Source organism: Sceloporus undulatus, chromosome 3, assembly GCF_019175285.1.
Source record: "Sceloporus undulatus isolate JIND9_A2432 ecotype Alabama chromosome 3, SceUnd_v1.1, whole genome shotgun sequence".
Taxonomy (NCBI): Eukaryota; Metazoa; Chordata; class Lepidosauria; order Squamata; family Phrynosomatidae; genus Sceloporus; species Sceloporus undulatus.
Genome location: NC_056524.1, coordinates 85,326,729 through 85,347,291, shown reverse-complemented (window position 1 = coordinate 85,347,291; position 20,563 = coordinate 85,326,729). Strand labels below are relative to the sequence as shown.

The 20,563-nt window shown below is 39.8% G+C and overlaps 1 protein-coding gene across 1 annotated transcript in view; it reads left to right on the top strand.

The window, feature by feature from the left end:
• The window catches only part of CNKSR2 (connector enhancer of kinase suppressor of Ras 2), a 196,879-nt gene that overhangs the window by 108,748 nt on the left and 67,568 nt on the right, over nt 1-20,563 (top strand). Inside the window, 4 exon segments of the mRNA XM_042457023.1 lie at nt 14,351-14,484; nt 16,010-16,222; nt 20,136-20,171; nt 20,173-20,222. Of these exon segments, the coding sequence (XP_042312957.1) occupies nt 14,351-14,484; nt 16,010-16,222; nt 20,136-20,171; nt 20,173-20,222 (433 nt within the window).

Sequence of the window (20,563 nt, the reverse complement as noted above, 5' to 3'; positions counted from 1 at the left end):
GAGCGAACTACACCCTCACCTTTGTAGATTCAGAAGGGAAAAGTCTGGTCTGAATCAAAATTTGTTTCCTTTTCCCCCCCAGGCTGACCAGTTTTTGGTCAGACTGATACCTTCTTTCTTTTATAGCTGCAGAAAGAATGCAGCCAGAATAGGACTTCCTTAATCATACCATCATACTGAATAACCTCCTTATATTATAACGCTGCTCTGGTGTGTGTAAGCAGCGCCTTTTAAGGCCTGCTTTTCATAATACACACATATACACTTTTGAAGTAAACTTCATGATCAAACTACTGCAATATTTGGCTTATTTGTGGTGGTTCTATCGGTTAGTGACTCATTGTGTGGGATTGTACAATAGAATGGGTGTGATTGACGTGATTTTAATGGGGAAATTATTATGATGTTCAGAAATATTTTTTCATCCCATTGCATCAATTCTCATAGGCAGCTGTTTGAACATCTGGCTGACTAGATTTCTGGTGTAGGATATGAGAGGCCTGGAACATAAAATAACTTTAGATTGGAGTATTAAAGCCAACTTTCCTACCCCCCCCCCCCCCCACACACACATGCCATGCACATGCATAATTTTGCTCAAGGAATCATTCTTAAATGGTTATAGAGCTGCTTCTTGAGTGATACATCTGTTTTCCCCACCCCCATTTATTTTGCAAAAAAAGCTCAGCTTCTGCATTGTTTTTTCACTTAAAACATTGTTTTGTTAAACTGGCCTTCTTCATAATTTAATTATTAGATACTGAAGAAATTGTTGGTTATTCCTTTTATAAAAACCCTATTTCTTTTCAAATGTCGTTAAACAGTGTCAGGTGTCATACAGACTATATAATTTAGACTAATTACAATATTTTTATAGGCAAAAGTAAAAATGATATAAGCCTATCATTCTTAGTTTTAAACCTAAAAATATATTAATTAGCACTATGCTTCTTTTCCAGAATGTTTCATTATCCTACAAATATTATTGAAAATGCATATTTTTGAATAAAGATGTAGGTGTAATAGATTTGCCATAAATGTAAAAGTTTAGAGTTCATTTTGTGCAGTGTGGAAGAATAACAATGTTAATAACTGTAGAAGTAAAATGTCACCTAACATAAGTTCATTTACTGGTGGTAGTTCAAAATTTCATAGATTTGTGACATCAAAAACTCAAAAGGCAACTGCAGCTGAAAAAATCTTTGTTTCTTGTTTTGTTTATAACATGTAGCATCAATATTTTAATTCTGATATTTACATTCTAATCAGAATATTATGTACTATAAATGGGATCCTGTCACCATAAATTGGATCAGTTTGACATGCTTCTGTCTAACTGGGAATGATATTGAGAGTTAGTGAAGATATGAAGATGCTGGTGTTGAGACAATACAGGGAAATCAGAAAAAACAGGACATATTTCTTTTGCACCAAAGAGTTATACTAATAAACTATGTCCATTCACATTCATGGCTATATTAAAATATATCCATTTAGTATGTACCTAAAAATAAATAATATACTTATTCTGTATTACTGTACTGCTGTGATGTGCTGAATTTATTATCTCTTTGACCTGGAGGTACAGTCAATATGTAAGACAAATGCAAATTGTGGTTTTCATAACATAAACTTGAATATATCACACATTTAAATATATATCTGTTGCTCTAATGATTTTCTTCTGAATCATCAGAAAAGCATATAGTTTAGACCAGTGGGACCATAGACATGGTAGAGTTATGGCTACTATGGCTAGCATAATGGTTGGTTTGATTTCAGATAGTGTTTGTGTTTCCTGATGTTTGTAATCAAAATGTTTGTATTGTGATTAGCTTGAAAAATCACAGGAGGTAAGATTACAGTACAGATGAGTTCCCTCAACAAATCATTATATGAATTCCCCACATCTGGATGGTAAAGCAGGCTGCTTTTGAAATCTCTTTTAAAAACATTATTGCAGCCAGGTGAAGGTACAAGTTAATCAGCATTTCTACAGAATTTGGTAGTCCTGTTAAGCTATTATGAATGTAGAATCATAGAATCATAGAGTTGGAAGAGACCACAAGGGCCATCCAGTCCAACCCCCTGCCATGCAGGAAATCCAAATCAAAGCATCCCCAACAGATGGCCATCTAGCCTCTGCTTAAAGACCTCCAAGGAAGGAGACTCCACTACACTCCGGGGGAGTTTGTTCCACTGTCGAACAGCCCTTACTGTCAGGAAGTTCTTCCTAATGTTGAGGTGGAATCTCTTTTCCTGTAGCTTGCATCCATTGTTCCGGGTCCTGTTCTCTGGAGCAGCAGAAAACAAGCTTGCTCCCTCCTCAATGTGACATCCTTTCAAATATTTAAACAGGGCTATCATATCACCTCTTAACCTTCTCTTCTCCAGGCTAAACATCCCCAGCTCCCTGAGTCGTTCTTCATAGGGCAAGGTTTCCAGACCTTCCACCATTTTAGTCGCCCTCCTCTGGACATGCTCCAGTTTCTCAATGTCCTTTTTGAATTGTGGTGCCCAGAACTGGACACAATATTCCAGGTGGGGCCTGACCAGAGCAGAATACAGTGGCACTATTACTTCTCTTGATCGAGACACTATACTTTTATTGATGCAGCCTAGAATTGCATTGGCCTTTTTAGCTGCCGCATCACACTGTTGACTCATGTTCAACTTATGGTCTACTTGGACTGCTAGATCCCTTTCACATGTAGTCTCATTGAGGCAGGTGTCCCCCATCCTATATCTGTGCATTTCATTTTTCTGCTTGAAATGCAGTACCTTACATTTCTATGTGTTGAATTTCATTTTGTTAGCTTTGGCCCAGCTTTCTAGTCTATTCAGATCATTTTGAATGTTGGTCCTGTCCTCTGGAGTATTAACTATTCCTCCTAATTTGGTGTCATCTGCAAATTTGATAAGTATGCTCCCAATTCTGTCATCCAGGTCATTGATAAAGATGTTGAATAACACTGGGCCCAGGACAGAGCCCTGTGGGACCCCACTGATCACTTCCCTCCAGGAGGAAAAAGAGCCATTGTTGAGCACCCTTTGGGTTCAGCTGGTCAACCAATTACAGATCCATTTAACAGTTACTTTGTCTAGCCCACATTTTACAAGCTTGTTTGCAAGAATATCATGGGAAACCTTGTCAAAGGCCTTACTGAAATCAAGATATACTATAGTCACAGCATTCCCTTCATCTACCAAGCTGGTAATTTTATCAAAGAAAGAGATCAGATTTGTCTGGCATGATTTGTTTCTCTGAAACCCATGTTGACTTTTTGTGATTATGGCATTGCTTTCTAGATGTTCACAGACTCTCTGTTTAATGTAGTGAGAATAGATACATGAGTGAGGAGTGTGCCAGATTCCTCCCCACCATAACTGTTCTCCTCATGTGAATTGTGACTTTCTAAAGATAAATGCCTCCTCTGTTCATGGAGGCTCTCCATGCAGTCCCTAATGTTGCACTGTGTGTCATACAGAGAGAATCTGTAGACAAAGAATGCTCTTCCCTTCATTAAAATTATTGTTACTGTGAAGAATGGGCAAATGCAGTTAGTTTAGTGTAATGCAAATGTAGAGTAGGGTAGTGTGTTTTCCTCTTCATGCATTTATTTTCACTACATTTATAAAGCCTGAATAGGGCTTGTGCCACTATTAATAATCAAATGCATTTGGAGTTATAGTTTCACTACAGTAGAATTAGATTGTAACCAGAATGTGCTTGAAAGTACTCCTCTCATTCCTGAGACACTTAAGCACTAGGGAAGTGCTACATGAACAGAATACAGCCTACTCACCAGTCTAAGGGAAAAGGAGTATAACATGAGCTTTGGGAAGGTTGTGCCAAGAATGTAACAAATACTTTTATCTGTAACAGAAGTAAATACACATTCCTAAATAGTATCTTAAACTACTTGCATTTACACCATACACGGTTTTCAGCTTATGCTGAAGCAACACCCGGGAGGAAATAATGGTGCACACGCTGCACCACATGCATGAGCCCCATTGTTTTTCCCTTAGGTGGGGGAGGGTCTGGAACAGATCCCCGTGTAAGGGAAGGATCCATGGTACTTATACAGCTATTTAGTATGCTGAAATAAAGATTTATTTAGCAGACTAGCTTTGGACCTAAGCAGATGCTATCCTGATCCAGGTCAGTCTCCAGGCCATCATGGCGACAAGCAGATATTTACACACCCACCTGCCTGCTGCTGCACTTGGACCCTTTACTGCCATTATTATTATTAACCTTTATTTATGAAGCGCTGTAAATTTACACAGTGTTGTACATACAATCTTTTTAGTTAGACGATTCCCTGCCCTCGGGCTTACAGTCTAAAAAGACATGACACAGAAGGAGAAGGGAGTGGTGGAGGGAAAAGGTAAGAGGTCCAGCAGTTCCTCTCTACCTCCAAGGCTTGGACCAAGGCAGATGGACTGGAGGGAGGGCTTGGCTTAATAATGGATGGTTAATCTTCTTCCAGGGAAAATACATACTCTCAAGTAGGATAATACATATACAGTACATAGCAATACAGGAAATGGTTTGATAAACAGGCACCAAAAGAACATCAAATAGTAAGCGACAATTATGCAATGCCTGGGAAGGCTTCTCTGAACAGGATGGTTTTGAACTCCGTTTTGAAGCTAGTTAAAGAAGTGATGGCTCTTGCTTGTGGGGGAAGAAGGTTCCAGAAGTGAGGGGCAGTGAGTGAAAAGGGGTGAATCCGGGATGGGGCAGAGGAAATCCTGGGCTGGGACGTAAAGGGACCTTGTAGCACCTTTGTGACTAATTGAATGAAAGAAGTTGTTGCATAATCTGCACTGCAAAAATAATGCAATTTGACATTGCTTTAACTGCTGTGCTGTGGAATTCTGTGATTTGTAATTTTGTAAGATATTTAGCCTTCTGTAAAGGTTATATCCAAATCCCAGGATTCCATAGCATTGACCCATGACAGTTAAAGTGATATCAAACTGCTTTTTTCTCCAGTGTAGATTCAGCCTCAGTCTGTTTTCTCATATGCATGTGTTCTGGGGGCCAGAAAAGTATAAATAGCTATAGAAATTTGTGAGTTTCTATGGCTATCCATACCGTCTGATTATCAAGGTCCTTCCTGGGCAGCAGGACACTCCATGCATCTGAGGAAGTAGACAAAAGGGTGAAGCAGATGGGCAGCTTGAAGTGGCCTCCAGCCACTTCATCCATGACTCCCCTATGAGTCATGTTGCCACCACTGCAGTCCCCTCCTGGGCTGCCACTCCTTTTGCTAGTGGGCTTGGGCCACCTTAGGCAGCCTCAGAGTGACTTCCAGCCATGTCGGCAGTATGCGTTGTCTGCATGCCACACTCCCACAGTGGCTGGAGGCCACACCTGGTGGCCTGCCTGTTTCTGGGCAAAATCTACGAAAGCTTATGCTACACACTTTTGCTCAGTTAATCTCAAGGGTGCAACAAGACCCCTTTGCATACTGATATTTCAGACTATTATGGCTGTCTTAGGCGGGTTACATGCTGCCATTTGTAAAAAAGGGGCGTCTCTTCTAGACGCCCCTACTCCTGTTACAGACTCTGTCCGTAACAAATGGCAGCGGCCATTCCACACGGCCGCCGCCATCTTGACGTAACGGACGCTCTGCGTCGGCATGTCGCGCCCTGGAAATTACGCCGCGAGTACGCGACTAGTGCCTCGCGGCATCTCTTCCGAGGAGCAAGAAGGAGCGCGATTTTCGCGCTCCTTCTTGACAGCGTCCGGGAACCGCGCCGTTTGGCTGCTGCGGTTTCCGGACGTTGCAACCAGCGGCAGCGTGAGACGGCCCCTTCTGGGCCATCTGTAATGCGCCTTAGACTTTTCGGTGTTTATGCTTAATTTTCCATTTGATTGGAACCTATAATTTGTCCATACAGTCAGGAATATGGAAACATTTCATTTTTCAATATATTTCTGATTTTCTTTACAGGAGCAAGTGCAGTGGGGGTACAGCTGTCCTGGAAAGCTAATGCAGCCCCTACGTCTTCTACAGTTACCCACCCATGGTCTAGAATCTATTTAAAGATTTACTCCATTGTACTGTAGTCAGAAAAAAGAGGGGAGATCTTAAAATAGGAAGGGGAGAGACCACCCTGCCCCCATCCCCATTCATGGTGAGGATCCAGTTTTACTGACCAGATAAGCAGCTTTAAAGGGAAAGCAGCATCTGGCATGCCAGTTTGTCAGCAATAGGCAATGAGGACATAATGAGGAGATGAGTAAGGTGTCAGCTGGGATAGGCACCACTAGTGATAGTTAGGTATTTTCCAAAAGAGAAAGATGGTGGTTTGGTGAAGAGACTTTCTGTGCAAATTTTAGAAAACTTGACAAAACAAACCCCTGCTGATTGTTGTCTCATTCTCCTGCTGACAGATTCTCTTAGAGACTGTAGATTTCTTGATAATTGAGATAGTTTATCTCAAGAATGAGAAATATTGTGAATACTTGTCAATATTCTTTTGCTATGTTGCTTTTGCTTTAGCTATGGTTCTTTGGGGAAGAATTATTCCTGATTATTTACCTAGGCTACTAGTGGGCGAAGTGCCTGATACAGAGAAACAGAATTTATTGTTTCATAGTGGTGAGGGCTTATCCAGATTTGAAGGTTTGGCACAAACAGTGTTAGTTTTTCAGCCTTTTTTTGAGGAGTCACTGATGGACTGAGGGTGCTTCAGACTCCTATTTCATTGTTGTGTGTCCCATACGTTGTTTATATAGATGATTTTCCTTGTACTCCCATTGTAGCATTGGAATTAGGTTTGGGGTGTTTATACTGTATATGAAATCCAGAAGGGGAGCATCTATATGCCTGTAGTGTGAAAAAGCAAAGCGCTAGTACAACCTTTTTTTTTTCTTTTGAAAGAAGCACAACAGCAACAAAAACCAAAGCAAGAAACAACAAAATATACAATTACCAACTTGTCACTGGGTGTCTTTAAGTTCTGTGAACATGAGTGTGCCTTCATATATGAAAACGATGTTCCCTTGCTGGTTTTTATGAATTGATAGCTGTTTGCCATGATTGACTACAGAGCTGGCTGGAATCTTCCCTTTATTATAAGCTGAGAAGATAGAATGATAAGAGAGGTCAATCATGTGGAATTGGCCATTGACTTGAATAGGGATTTTTAACTTATGCTGTCTCTTTTGCAAACATAATGCCATGCCATATTCCTAAAGGAAGAAACATCACCTAAGCAAAGCATAGATAGCATTTCTTCTAAGCACTGGTTCGTTCTCACCAATGTCTCCCTGGCCATTCTGTTCTTTGCTTTTTAATTCCTATTAGTGTAATGGTTTCACTATACTGTGGTCCTGTACAGAGGGATATAAGAGTCATCCTGTTCCTCCCCAATAAATAGGATTTTTCTCTTGGACATAGCCTGTGTTTCTGTTTCTCTTTGGCCACTTAAAATGATGACATAATGTACCTTCATAAGAGTACTTAATAAATTGCTTGAATACCAATGGTCACAATGTAGTAGAACACTAATTCTTTAATATATTAACACTGTTTTAAATCTGTTCACATTGTTTATATTGATTTTATTTATTTCTTATACTGAAAAGATTTCATGATATTGAGTGGGATACAAATATTTGAATAAATAAATAATGCAAATGTTAGTTTTTCTCACATTTGATTGTGTTGCATTTGACACTTAAGTGTATACGTTGTCTATAATTCTGGTGACCTAGTGTTTCTGTAACCATGTTTATTACACATAGTAATTTAGTTTTATTACAGAAATGGAACTATGGGAAAGCATGCATATTTCTAGCAACTGTCTTTCAATCTGTACAACATTTTAGTAACAGGATCTGTTAACAGAGATTTGTCCATTTGAATATTGTTTCTTGTTCTCTCTCTTGATGTCCATGTAAGAACTATTTGTACTGAACACAGTATAGTACCCTTATTTCATTTTATTCAGAGTGATTCAGACATATTGTTTCTATTTATATTTTGCGTATCTCCAGCAATATGCTATGGTGTAAATGAGCAGATCTGAAATAATTTCTTACTATTTGGAAAATTAAGCAAATTAAGAAAATTAAGCATGATGTAAAGAAGAGGAGGCACAAGTTGACCCCAGCTTTCTTAGGGTGTATTCGAGGGATTGAGGATAATAGTTTGGAGTAAAATGTCTATCCAAAGCCAACCACCAGCAAACAGTTTCCAGAAGCCCTCAGTACTAGATGAATTAGTTACTTCCTGCAAGACATGTGACACACTATTGACAAGAGTTTGGGATGTCCCTTTTGCAGCTCTCGTGTACTCTCAGCAAGAGAAACCTGCATATAAGTCTTAACTAAGAGTGTGAAAATCTTGGAGACCAGAGGCTTTGTTGGGTAGCACTATGGCTTGCTATATCAAGCACAACTATTAAGAAATTCTGCATAAGAACTGCCAATAGGGAAGAAGTCACTATATTTTCTAGACAGAATTTATTTATAACACCAGTACTATTTATAAGTAAATAAAAATAGACCTTGAAAAAAATTATTAAAATATATCATATAGCCAGAGAATTCAGTACTAAAAACCACAAACAGTGGCTTTAAAATTAAAACTGAAGAGTGACATAAAAATTACTCCTCATAAAAGCCTGCTGGAACAGAATATTCTTTATTATTGGTGTGCAGCATAAGGAGCCAATCTCATCTCCCTTGGGAATCAGTTCTACATGTGGCTTCCTACTGAATAAATCTGGTCTTGTGACCCCCCTCCAATCAGAGGTGGCTGGTAGAACCTCTGCTGCAAGGGTGACTTCTGGTTCCAGTCCAATTTCTTCTTTTCAGAGACAGTTGGCATCCTATGAAAATAAGTGATATTTCTGATATCCTGGCCTGCCTTGAATTGTGTACTGAAGCAATCTGGAAACAAATGAAATTGATCCAAGAACATGCAATGATCAATGAAGCATATTCCAGCAAAAGTCTAGCTGTAGCTTTTTGCACTAGCTGTAGTTTTTCAACATTTCTCAAAAGCAGTCTGATGTAAAGTGTAGTGATATAAATAACTGCTTATTAAATCATGAATGAGTGTAATTAGATCTTAAAGAAATCATGGACTGCAACCAGATGAAGCTGAGTAAAGGCCCCACTGGTGTCTAGATCTCCTGTTCCTCCAGTGCTTGATGCAAGAGCACTCCCATGCTGGGCAGCTAATATTTCACAACCATGGCTACTGTCTTGAAAACTTCCTTAAGGCCTCAAACAGATGGCCCCAAAGGGCCACCATCAGGCCACGTTGGGGGTGGGGCATGCACATGACACATGTCCTGAACATAGCCAGAAGGCACCCTGGGTGTGGTTCTTTTCCAGAGAACCAGCCCAAAATTGGCCTGGAATGGAACAGAAAAATCTGCTCCTTTTTAGTGGGTCAATTAGAGACTGTGGTGGTGGTATGAATTGGGGCTAGGCTTATGTAGCTGCCTTAGCCCCAACATGAACAGGCCCCATGGGGTCTGAGGGTGGCTCTTTTAGCCCATCTGTTTCTCCCCTAAGTTGTTTACAGGTTAATAAGAATTTTGCCTTGTCTGAGTAGCCTTTTTAAAATTAATTTCTGTTATTTAACATTAACAGTTCACAAATCAGTGCCCCTATTTCTTCCTGCATATAGGCAACTGTGTAGGAATTTCATAGCCTACTAGAAAATAGATCAAAATGAGAAGTAGGATGTCAGTGGTGTATTGATGAGACCCAGTGTGTTCAAGACGTTCTCTCCCAGTGGCCTCCTGTTAAAGACTATAGGAGACTATATTGAGCCCTTAAGAACTTCTTGTCCAAGGTCAAGAACTCAAACAACAGCCCATCAGCAGTGCCTTCTTGGAGCCAAATGGGCCTGGAGGAACCATCATAACATGATGTCCTCATGTCCCACATTAGCTAGATGTGGTAAGAATGGCTAATGGTATGAAATGCAGGTACAGGAGACCATTATTTTTAGGGTTTTGGAGAGTAATGGAATAGTTCCCAATATTTACATTTTTATTTAACCCCTGGGGTATAGAAATTATGACAATTGTGTTTTGGCTAGAGTTATATAATCTATGATAGCATATGTGGTAGATATAAAATTGATTTTTAAAAAATAGCACAAATTTTATAGCATAATACTCTGTGTTTACTGAAAAATGAGCCTCACAGAGAGCCTCTATAGATTAGCATTACACGCTGGCGTGGGGGCGGCATGGGGTCATAGTGTACACATGCCAACTGCCCTTAAGCTGGCATCATGCAGTGTGCCCAATCACATGGCAGGGGCATCATGGCACTCGGTTGGTACAGCGTTTAAATGCGCTGCACCAAAGGAGCACCGAAAAGCCACCATCGCGGCTAGGGTGCCCTTTCCACAGCACAAAAAGGAGCCACTTTTGCAGCTTCTTTGTACAGTGCAGAAAGGCCAGATTGGGGCCGCAGCACATAGTTGCCAAGCTCCCAATCCCATGGGGAAAGGGGAGGTCTGCTGAACCCCTGAGTTCACTAGCATTCATTTTCAGGTAAACGTGTATATGATTTCAACCTATAATTTTTTGAGAGAAAGTTTTTTTCCATTGTGAAATCTGGCAGCCACTTTGGTTGAATGTCTACAATGTATCAGGCAGTTAGTCTCATTGAACACACTGCAATTTACTTCTAAGCTGACATGTATAAAATTGTACTTGTAATTACAGTACATAGGTTTGCAACTAACATATATTTCAAATTTATATAATATTTGAAAACTTAATTTAAAAACAGTGTTTTTAATGGTATGAATTTATCTTTACATTGAGGCGTTATTTGTAATGTATCTTGCCTCTTAAAGGAAATGACTGGAAAGATTAAAAGCTAAGAGGTTTGTATAACTTTGTAAGATAACACCTTGTTGGTGAAACAGGTATGGTTTCACCACTCCATTTCTTGGTTTGAAGGGCTGAAGGTTTGTTGCTGTTTTATTAGTTAACCTGTGTCTAGATGTAGTTCTCTTTCATTTTTAAAAAATGCTTTGGTCACTCAAGTTTGAAAAATAGCAGTATTGTCCAAAAGGCAGTTTAACATTAACAGTCCCCCTTAGTTTTGGAATGTCAGGATGTTTTATGAAGGGGAAAGTAAGCAAATGGCTTCATAATTTTTCTTGCTATTTAATGAATAAAACAGATCAGTTACTCATGGATCTACTCCCTTTAGGTAGAATTATTTACACAGACATCTTAGACATTGTAGTCTTATAGATTACATATAGATCTTTTACTCTTATATTATCACTGTATTCCTTATCAGATAAACAAATAAATAAATACCCATAATCAAACTAACCATATACATACAGAGAAGTAATTCTGTCAGCCAGCATTGTAAGGTGTCGTTCTCAACCTGGGAAACAGCATAGACAGCAAATGCATAAAGCCATAAGGCTACTTGATTTCACTCTGCTAGAAGTGGCTTTTATATTGTGGATGAGGTCCTCTGATGTAATGTTCAACCACTTATTTTGTTAGCATGTTATTATTTATCTATTCAATCTGGATAGATAATTCAACTGGAATTAAAGAGCCCCAGAATTAAAGACCATTAAAGTGTCTGTCTGACTCTCTGCCAAGGGTTTTTATTGCATGTACAAGGACCAAAAACCACTGGCTATTAACATTTGGCTCTCCTCCATCTTGATTAAGCATTATTATGACGTTTATGGTTCATACCTGCTTTGTTTATCACTTTTTCATAAAATACACTGGCTTTCTTCTTTCACCTCATGCCCAGACAGAACTGGAACACAGTTGCTTTTATTAGAACTGTCTCTCTTACCCCAGTCACCATTAATAACCAGGCTTCAGGGTCAGAAAATATATTGGTCCAGCCCATAACACTGGAATTCAGGTATTCAGAAAATACAGGCTTCTTCAATAAATAATTTTTGTTACCAGGTTGAAAATTACCTTTGTTTAATTATTTGTTACAATAACAGTAACAATGGGTTACATACAGTAACAATGAGTTATTTATTATAGTAACAGCAGCTATGAAAAGGGCCGCTTGGTTGTTACCTCAAGGCTGTTAATGTGAAAATGTTGATATCTGTACTGATTGTACACTGTGAAAATATTTTGAAATTGTATAAATAGGCAAATTATGTTCAGGCAGCCTCTTGTCAGCTTTTCATAATTTGTCATTAATGTAATATTGTTTTCCTATCTTACCAGCAACGGAGTGGAATTCCCATGCTTTTTCTTTCGTAACCTATATAGCTGTTGAGAAGAAGCCCTATATTTTCAAAATAAAAACATTGCTCACGTTGTATATGTTCAGTTGTATATGTCATTAGAATCAGATTTCCAACATCTCATAAAGTTACCTTGAGGAATGTAGAAGTCACTGTTAGGCTTCCATAATGAACTAAGATGTCACATTTCAACCTGCATTTCAGTGATATAAGAGAAACATTGTTTGTGAGGCTAAAACCAGGAAATTTGCAAAGTATGTCAAAATTATGGTTACAGTTAAGAAATGAAATAATACGTCATTTTTTCTGCCCATTTTTCTGCTCACTTATGTTTTAGCACCATTGAAGTGATGCTGTCAACATAGACCCTACAGGACAACCATATCTCGCATTTCCACATTTATGTATTCTGTATGAGAAGGAGCATTTTTGTGGTGATTATTTATCTGCTAATTATGTGTCTTTCAATAAAAGTTATTAGGACTGAAAGGGAGATTTGATACTTTTCATGAAATTTTCTCTCTTCTTCCATTCATCAGAACTTATGGTGCTGTATTTATGTATAGTTTTGGAGACAGAATAATTCATTCTATTTTAGAAGGTATGCCAGACATCTCTCTCCTTAGGTCAGATTTCCAGAACTGAAAGGGAGTTCTAATTTTGACTTCAGATTCTAAGTCTATGTCTTTTTAAAAATATTCATGATGATATATCTCTGTTCCATTTCTTGGTATGTTGTCTCCATTACATTACATCCCACTGTTCTGTAAAGTATGTCATGCCAGATGAAGTAGTCTTAATATTTTTCTAATTCTAATAAATCAGTTTATCAATTATCAATATACAGTTTTTTCAACTGTACATTGCAATGCTGTTATAATTAACATGTAGAGACTGAAACCTGATTATTTTTTTACCAAAAAACTCCAGCAACTTGTCACAATTTCTTCATTTTCTTAGTGCATGCAAACTAGTCTTCTCCAACCTCATATTCTCTAGATGTGTTGGATTCCAGCTCCCCTGCCTGGAAACAGAAAATATTATAATCCAGCATATTTGGAGAGCACCACACCATTTATGTTCTCTATCCCTGAGGCTTAAGTATATGGTTTATCTATTGAAAACGCCAACATGAATCATGTGGTCCCTACTAAGCTTAATGCTTAGCAACTGAAATATACTTGTTCTGGCTACTGTAGATGTAGATCTTCAGTGGAGTTGAAATGCTCATGATTTTTTAATGTTGGCCAGAAAAATTCCAAAAGGTGTTTCTTAAAGATCTGTTCTACGTGAAATATAAAATCCGTATCTATTTCTTACTTTTAACATTCCAGCTAGAAGCACAAAAAAATTATTTGTTCTGGAAGTGAGAGTTGTGTGTTACAACCACTGGGAATAACCAGCATTTCCCTTCAAAGCAAACAGAGCAGCACTTTAGCTTGCTGAGGCAGAAAATAAGATTTAAAATGCAGTGACTACTAAAGTGTGATCTCAGGGAGTATGCTTGATAAAAACATCCAAGTGTCTCATTTTATGACTTCTCTTAGGCTCAGAATTAAAATACATGACACTGCAGATAGGCAGTTAGATGGAGAAGTAATTGAAATGTATATCGTGAAGTCACTAGTATGTTCCCCTGGTGACAGTGAACCTTCAGTTTCTCAACTTCATCTTCTCATAAACTATTCTGCTTAATTGCTAGTTCTAATAAAGGGATCAAGATTTTTTTTTTCTAACAGTGCTCCTTTTTATGTAATGATTACATAGTGAGAATCATGTAGAAACGGATTACGATCCAGAGTCTAATTAGTTTCAGAAGAACATTATTCACATGATGTATTAAAATTAGTATTTAAAATGGGGGGGAAGAGATATGATAAAGACAGTATTTTAAATGGCATATTTAGCACTTCTAGTTGCTAACTGTAGAGTGGTATTGTCCAGCTGGCTCAAAAAGGGGTTGAATATAATGCAAAATATTGTATTTTCCAGCATACATAACTTTTCAATTCACTTACCTGTGGTGACAGAGAAAAAAAACATTAAGTGGGTAATCAGGTATTCAATTAAAGCTTTTTTGTTTTTTGGTTTTTTAACAGCCACTTGTACCTAGAAGTCCTACAAGCAGTGTGGCAACACCTTCTAGTACTATCAGCACACCTACCAAGAGAGATAGTTCTGCACTTCAGGATCTCTACATACCTCCTCCTCCAGCAGAGCCTTACATACCCAGGTGAAATGTTGCCCTTCAGCTTTCTGTTAATTTGCAGTAAAAGCTACAGCACAGTTTAGTGTTCCATCTGTAGGAGAAATAAAGGTTATGAGTTTCCTTGAGTTTAATTAATGGGGGAAATACATGATTTGGATTGAATAAACCATTATTACCTGGTTGTGAACATGAAGTTCTCAGTATTGGATTGAGCATTCATGATTCACAAACCATGACAGCCAGCCATACATGGAGCCAATTTTCCAGCTGTGTATGAATCACACAGTCAGCACAGGAGAGGAGGAAGAAATCCCACACTCATTCACATGGCAATGCTTTCTTCAATTCTTGTTGTGCAAACATAGGCACTTACTGGATACAACTCAAATGATCTACTTTAATGTTTGAAGAGACCTCCCATACTGATTAAAATTCTGATACTTCATTTTGTGCAAATTATTGGGGTGTTCTTTCTAAAAAAAATAGTATATTTTATTGCTGGGATGGCAATGAAGAGAGATTGGGTGAAAAGACACCTATTAATATACACTGGAGATAGGCTTTTGATATGGCTATATTTATTGAATACAGCTGTTACAAGCTTAGGGTGGCATAGGGGATTGTGGTTAGTGTCAGACAACCTACCTGCCATCTGCTGACACCCACTCCAGCCCTCCTGCTGGGAAAAGACCCACAGGATGGCAGTAATTGATATTAGCCACTGAGTGATTTCCATTGCTATCTTTGGTAAAGCAGTAATGATAGGCCCCCAAGCCTATCTAGACAGCTGGATATCTGCAACTATCTTGATCAATATGTACAGAAAAAAGGCAAATTCCATATTATTGACTTAGATATTTCAGCTTCTAGTTACTAGAAGTTGGTTGAGTAGCCCTTGGGACCAGAAGTATTCTCTATTTCAGATTTTAGAATACCTGTATTTGCATATACACAATGAGGCTGGGTATAGACTTGACGATCTGTGAAATGGGAGAATCTAAGCATAGCACTTGTACGAATCCACACTTCACACCATTTCACAGATCCTTGTGTCTCTCTCCAGCCACATCTTTTCTAGCCTTGAAGATACAAAACAAGTACATAGCTCAAAAAGTTTTGGATTTTGGAGTATTTTCGATTTCAGAATTCTGGATAAGAGATACTCAATCTGTAACACCATTTTCCAGTTCACAATTCTCTCTTTACATTCCTCCAGATCAAGAGGTTAGAGAACTGTGTATGGGACAGCTAATGATAGCTCATCAATCCAGTTATTGGTGATTCAAATTCTGATTTCTTTATTGACTAAACAGAATATTCTCTGTTAATTAAAATGCGGCAAGAACCCCACTCACTGCCTCAGTCACAAGGCCACATAATGTTTTCCACGAATGGCAGAAATGTAGGCTATTCCATTGGACTTCAAGTTTTCATGTTTTCTATATATTCTGGTTATAAGACCACATGAGGTTTATATGTACAGTAATTGCATAGTAGAGGTCTAGAATGCTCAATATTAATATGCATCAAAACATTTCTTTCTTCAAAGGGATGAAAAGGGAAATCTTCCTTGTGATGACATTGGAAGACACCTAATAGGAAAGCCAGTACATAAAGGATCTGAATCTCCAAATTCATTTCTTGATCAAGAATATCGAAAACGTTTTAATGTGGTGGAAGAAGATGCTGTCTTGTACTGTTATGAATACGAGAAAGGAAGAACAAGTAGCTCTGGACGAAGAGAAAGTACCCCAACTTACGGTATGATTTCATTGATATAGAAATTATAATATTTCCTGATTTGCTTCACCTTATATATTTTTGTCTTAATTTCTTCATTTACATGTGCCCACAAGAATTCCCCTTCCTCTTTTCTTTCTTGTCACAATACTCCTATGCTGTACTGTATTATGTACACTATTAAATCCAGCCTTGATTGCAGAAAGACAACTCTTCAATCACTTATGAGTTAAATAAGGACTCACTGGCCCGTTCCGCACGAGCAAAAAGTATGTGCTCGGGCGCCGCCATTTTGACGTAGCGGATGCTTAGTGTCCGAATGTCTCAGCGCCATTATGACGCCGCAACTGCACCAGTGGCACTTTGCACGTCATAATGGTGCCGCAAAAAGAAGCCGCTTTTTGCGGCTTTTTGCTGCATGGAGCAGCCACATGGTTTGGCTGCTGCAGCTACTCCACGCAGCAAATGAGGGCGCCGGCAGACCGCCCTTTTGGGCTGTCTGGAAAGCACCATTGTTACCTATGCTTCATGAAATAGCACCTCCTTGACAATTCTGAGATGAAAACGGTATTAAATGGAACTGAGTGACACTAACTTGTGTGTTTCCAATTTTATTTGTGCAAACTTCCATTTTTCTGTGGATCCTGATCAGTTTAAAGTAGAGTATAATAATTATTGAAATTATTTGTCCCTTAGATATATTAAACCTCAGCTTCTTTCATGATTTCCTTTGCAAACTCTCATCACATAAGCAGAGAATAAAATGGGATAGACAGCATCAAACACACAAAAGCAAAAGAATTTCTGGACATGATTGAACATGAATTCATTGAGGACATGAAAGAGTACATTGAATGAAAAATTAAAAATAACAATAAAAAAAAAGAAAGAGTACATTGAAGTATTCTAACAATTAGACTTTTGATCTTGAGGATGTTGAACCAAAATGCTTTGAGCACTGATATATTTGATTACAGTACATTTCAGCAGCATTTTGAGGCCTCACTGGGACATAAGGAGAGAAAAGTCATTGGCTTTCTCTAACCAGCAACATAAATAAAATAAAATAACTTGCTTTAAAAGTTCCCTTTGTAATTAGTTCTGTTTATGAGCAAACTGATGAATTAGGTTATGTTGGAATAATTATAGTCTCGTATTCTATCTTTTTTTAAAAAGGGAATATAAAATGCATAGATTTCAAGAACCATAAATCAGCCAGAGGATAGCTGCTAAATATTTGAATCATATCACCCCCAGAAATGCCTCTCTTTCACATAGATTGCATCCACACTGCAGAAATAATCCACAATAATTAATTGGTATGGCTAAGTGCTATGAAATTGTGGGAATTTTAGTGTGTCGTGGCACCAGAGCTCTATGACAGAGAGCTAACAGTGACCCTGTGAAGTATGTTTGGCTCAGAGGCTATGATTGGATCAAGATGACCACATGAGTGTTATGGGGCAGTTGGAATTTGACCTAATATATAATGTACATTGGGCAGAAAGAGTTGATGTGGACGTAGTGATTGTGGATCTGAAAGAAAGCTGTAATTTTCTGATGAAGGCATTGTCATTTTACAATAAGATATTACATATAAGTTTATCGCATGGGGCTTAAACCGCTCCCCAGCGCGTTCTAACGGGGGTGAGTGGGGGCGCGCAAGGAACGCAATGGGCACCGGATGGGGCCCAAAACACGACTTTATCGCACCGGGGGACGCCGCCGCTGCCGCCGCGTGTTCCCATTGCGTCCCAATTCGGTTCCGGTTCCAGAAGGCGCCCATTTCTGGGGACACTTTGAAACAGTTCACAGAAATGGCGCCCTCTGGACCGAATGGATGCGATGGGAAAGCGATGGGCAGCAATCTTTGGCGGTAACCCCCGTTCGATAAGGTTCATGTTTTGGGCCCCAATCCGGTGCACATCGCGTTGCTTGCGCGGCCCCCGCTCGCCCCCGTTCGGAAACGCGCTGGGAGTGGTTTAAGCCCCATTGCGATAAATCTATAGTTGTAGCGTAATAGCGTGCCCGCCATTGGGGACACACTTCCTACCTCCCTCTCTCCCCCAACTCTTTCCTTCCCTTCCCTCCCTCCCTCCCTCCCTCCTTACTTACCTTTTCCCCCGGTGATGCCGTCGTGCTGCCGCCGCCGCCACCCTCGGCCGTAGCAGGGGAATGCCGTGGTGGGGTTTGCGGTTGGCGGCAACGAAGCCTCCAGCGCTGCCAGATGGCCCATGCGGCGGCGGCAGCAGCGGAGGACAGCCAGCCAAGAGGCCTCTTCTCCCTCCTCTTCCGCCGCCCGCGGCCAGCACCTCTGTGCAAGGCGGGGTGGTGGGCTGGAGGCTCTTGGCCCTCCAGTTCCACCCACTCGGGCCCCTGCATCGAGGGTTGCTGGCGCTGGCGGCGGACGAGCGCCGGCTGAAGAGGTCCTCCTTCTCTGATTATCGGCGGGGAGAGGGAGGTCTCTGGTGCTGGAGGACCAGCGCCAGAGGGCCTCCTCTCCGCCGCCAACGCGCTGGGGGAAAGGCCAGGTGCTGCTCCTGAGGCCTCAGGAGCAGATCCGGCCCTTTCCCCCGCAATTCGGCAGGGAGAGGAGAGGAAGGAGGCTGAGCGCATGGGGCCTCTTCGCCTCACTATCAGGAATGCAAGCGACAGCATCTAGAGCAGGGGCCATCAAAGCGGGCCTACAAGGCCCAAAACCCGGAACTTGCAAAGATGGGTGCTGGAGTCTGGCTCTCCGGCGTAGGATGGCGGAGGAGGGGAGAGGGAGGCAAAAGAGGAATATGAAGCTGGTAGGTAAGATGCAAGAAACAGAAGACAAAAAAAAGGGAAGCATTGGGTGAAGGAGGTAGGCTTATTTGCCTAAAACAAACCACAGGATCATTAACCCTATAAGGTGAGGATGGAGGGGGGTTGGTGCGCAGCAGCGATGTGGAACCAGGAGGGAAAAAAGTAAGTAAGGAGGAGGGTACGGGAGGAGGAGAACTGTCTGGGGGGAGGAATAGAGGAGGGAAGGAAGTTGTAAACAATGGGCGGCGTGAGTGCACGCGTGCCGCCATTGGTGGGGGAACAACTTCCGGATTGCCAGGTGTGTATATGCTCAAATCCGCGCATGGCAAAATGGTATAAGGAGGGCAGATACTTGTAGTACTTTTTAGAAGTGACTGAGCCTTGTGGGGGAAAAGACTATGCACAAACTTATTGTGTACTCTGTTGTAAGTTAGAGTAAAGGAAAGTGCCATTTTGGTACTATAATAGAATCTTGTATAACTATAGAGGATTTCTATGTGATTTATATTTTGTATTTGGTTTTTATATAATATATTCTAGTAACCTGCAAGATCTAGGAATTGGTTCATGTTATGGCTAGACTTCACAGGCTTCCATATGATAACCTGATGAAGGCCAGTATAGAAATCGGGAATCTCCATTTCGCTTGAAGTAGTGCATTACATAGGGCCTATACTTACAGTCGTATTGATTAATGCACGTCTAGCAGGTGGCCCATTTTCAACATCGATGGATGCTTTACTCATGACTAATTACTATAGGTCCCATTATAGTTTCAAAATGAAGCTTTCTACTACCTCTGCCCACAGGCTACTACTCAATTTACACAGTCGGAGTGGTAGGCTATCAGAGACCGCAGGTGCATTATGTGGATCTGAGATTCTTGTATTGTTATTAGCTGACATTAGTTAGCAACACAACGGGGGGAAAACATTTTTAATATTTTTTGATGATTGATTTTCAATCAGGGGGAACACGCCAAAAACGGCTTCGAAGGACAGCAGTTCTAGTCAAAACAAGGCCCACTGTGACAACTTGTCACATGTAATTACAGAAATGAATGGCTTATAAAATTTTAATCTATCTAAACTTTTTTATAACTGTTTTGAAGTGAAAAAAAATGTGGTTGTGTTGTTGCAGGCAAAAAAACTAAGCCCCATATCTATGCCAGTAGACTACAAGGGTGGGGGATTATTACGATCCTAGCAAGCAAAAAGAGACAGTAGGAAGAGGTAAGTGACCCTGGAGTATAAATGATTATCATTTCATTGTGTTTTACTATACCGTTATAGAAATTTTTAGATGCAGATATTGTTAACAACAATATATAAAATCTGACTTGACAAGCAGATGTGGTGCTAGTATTTAAGAGTTTCTTGATTATTCATTACGGGTTTTAAAGTGGGACGTAGACGACGATGATGAATATTTTCACATTTTTATATGTCCTGGTAATACAGTGCAATTGAACCACGTACAGCAGCAAAAAAATTGTATTGAAACATGGTTGTAGTTTCTGTTGTTATACCTATTGCAAAATAACTTTAAGAGCTTCTAGTCTCACAACGAAGGA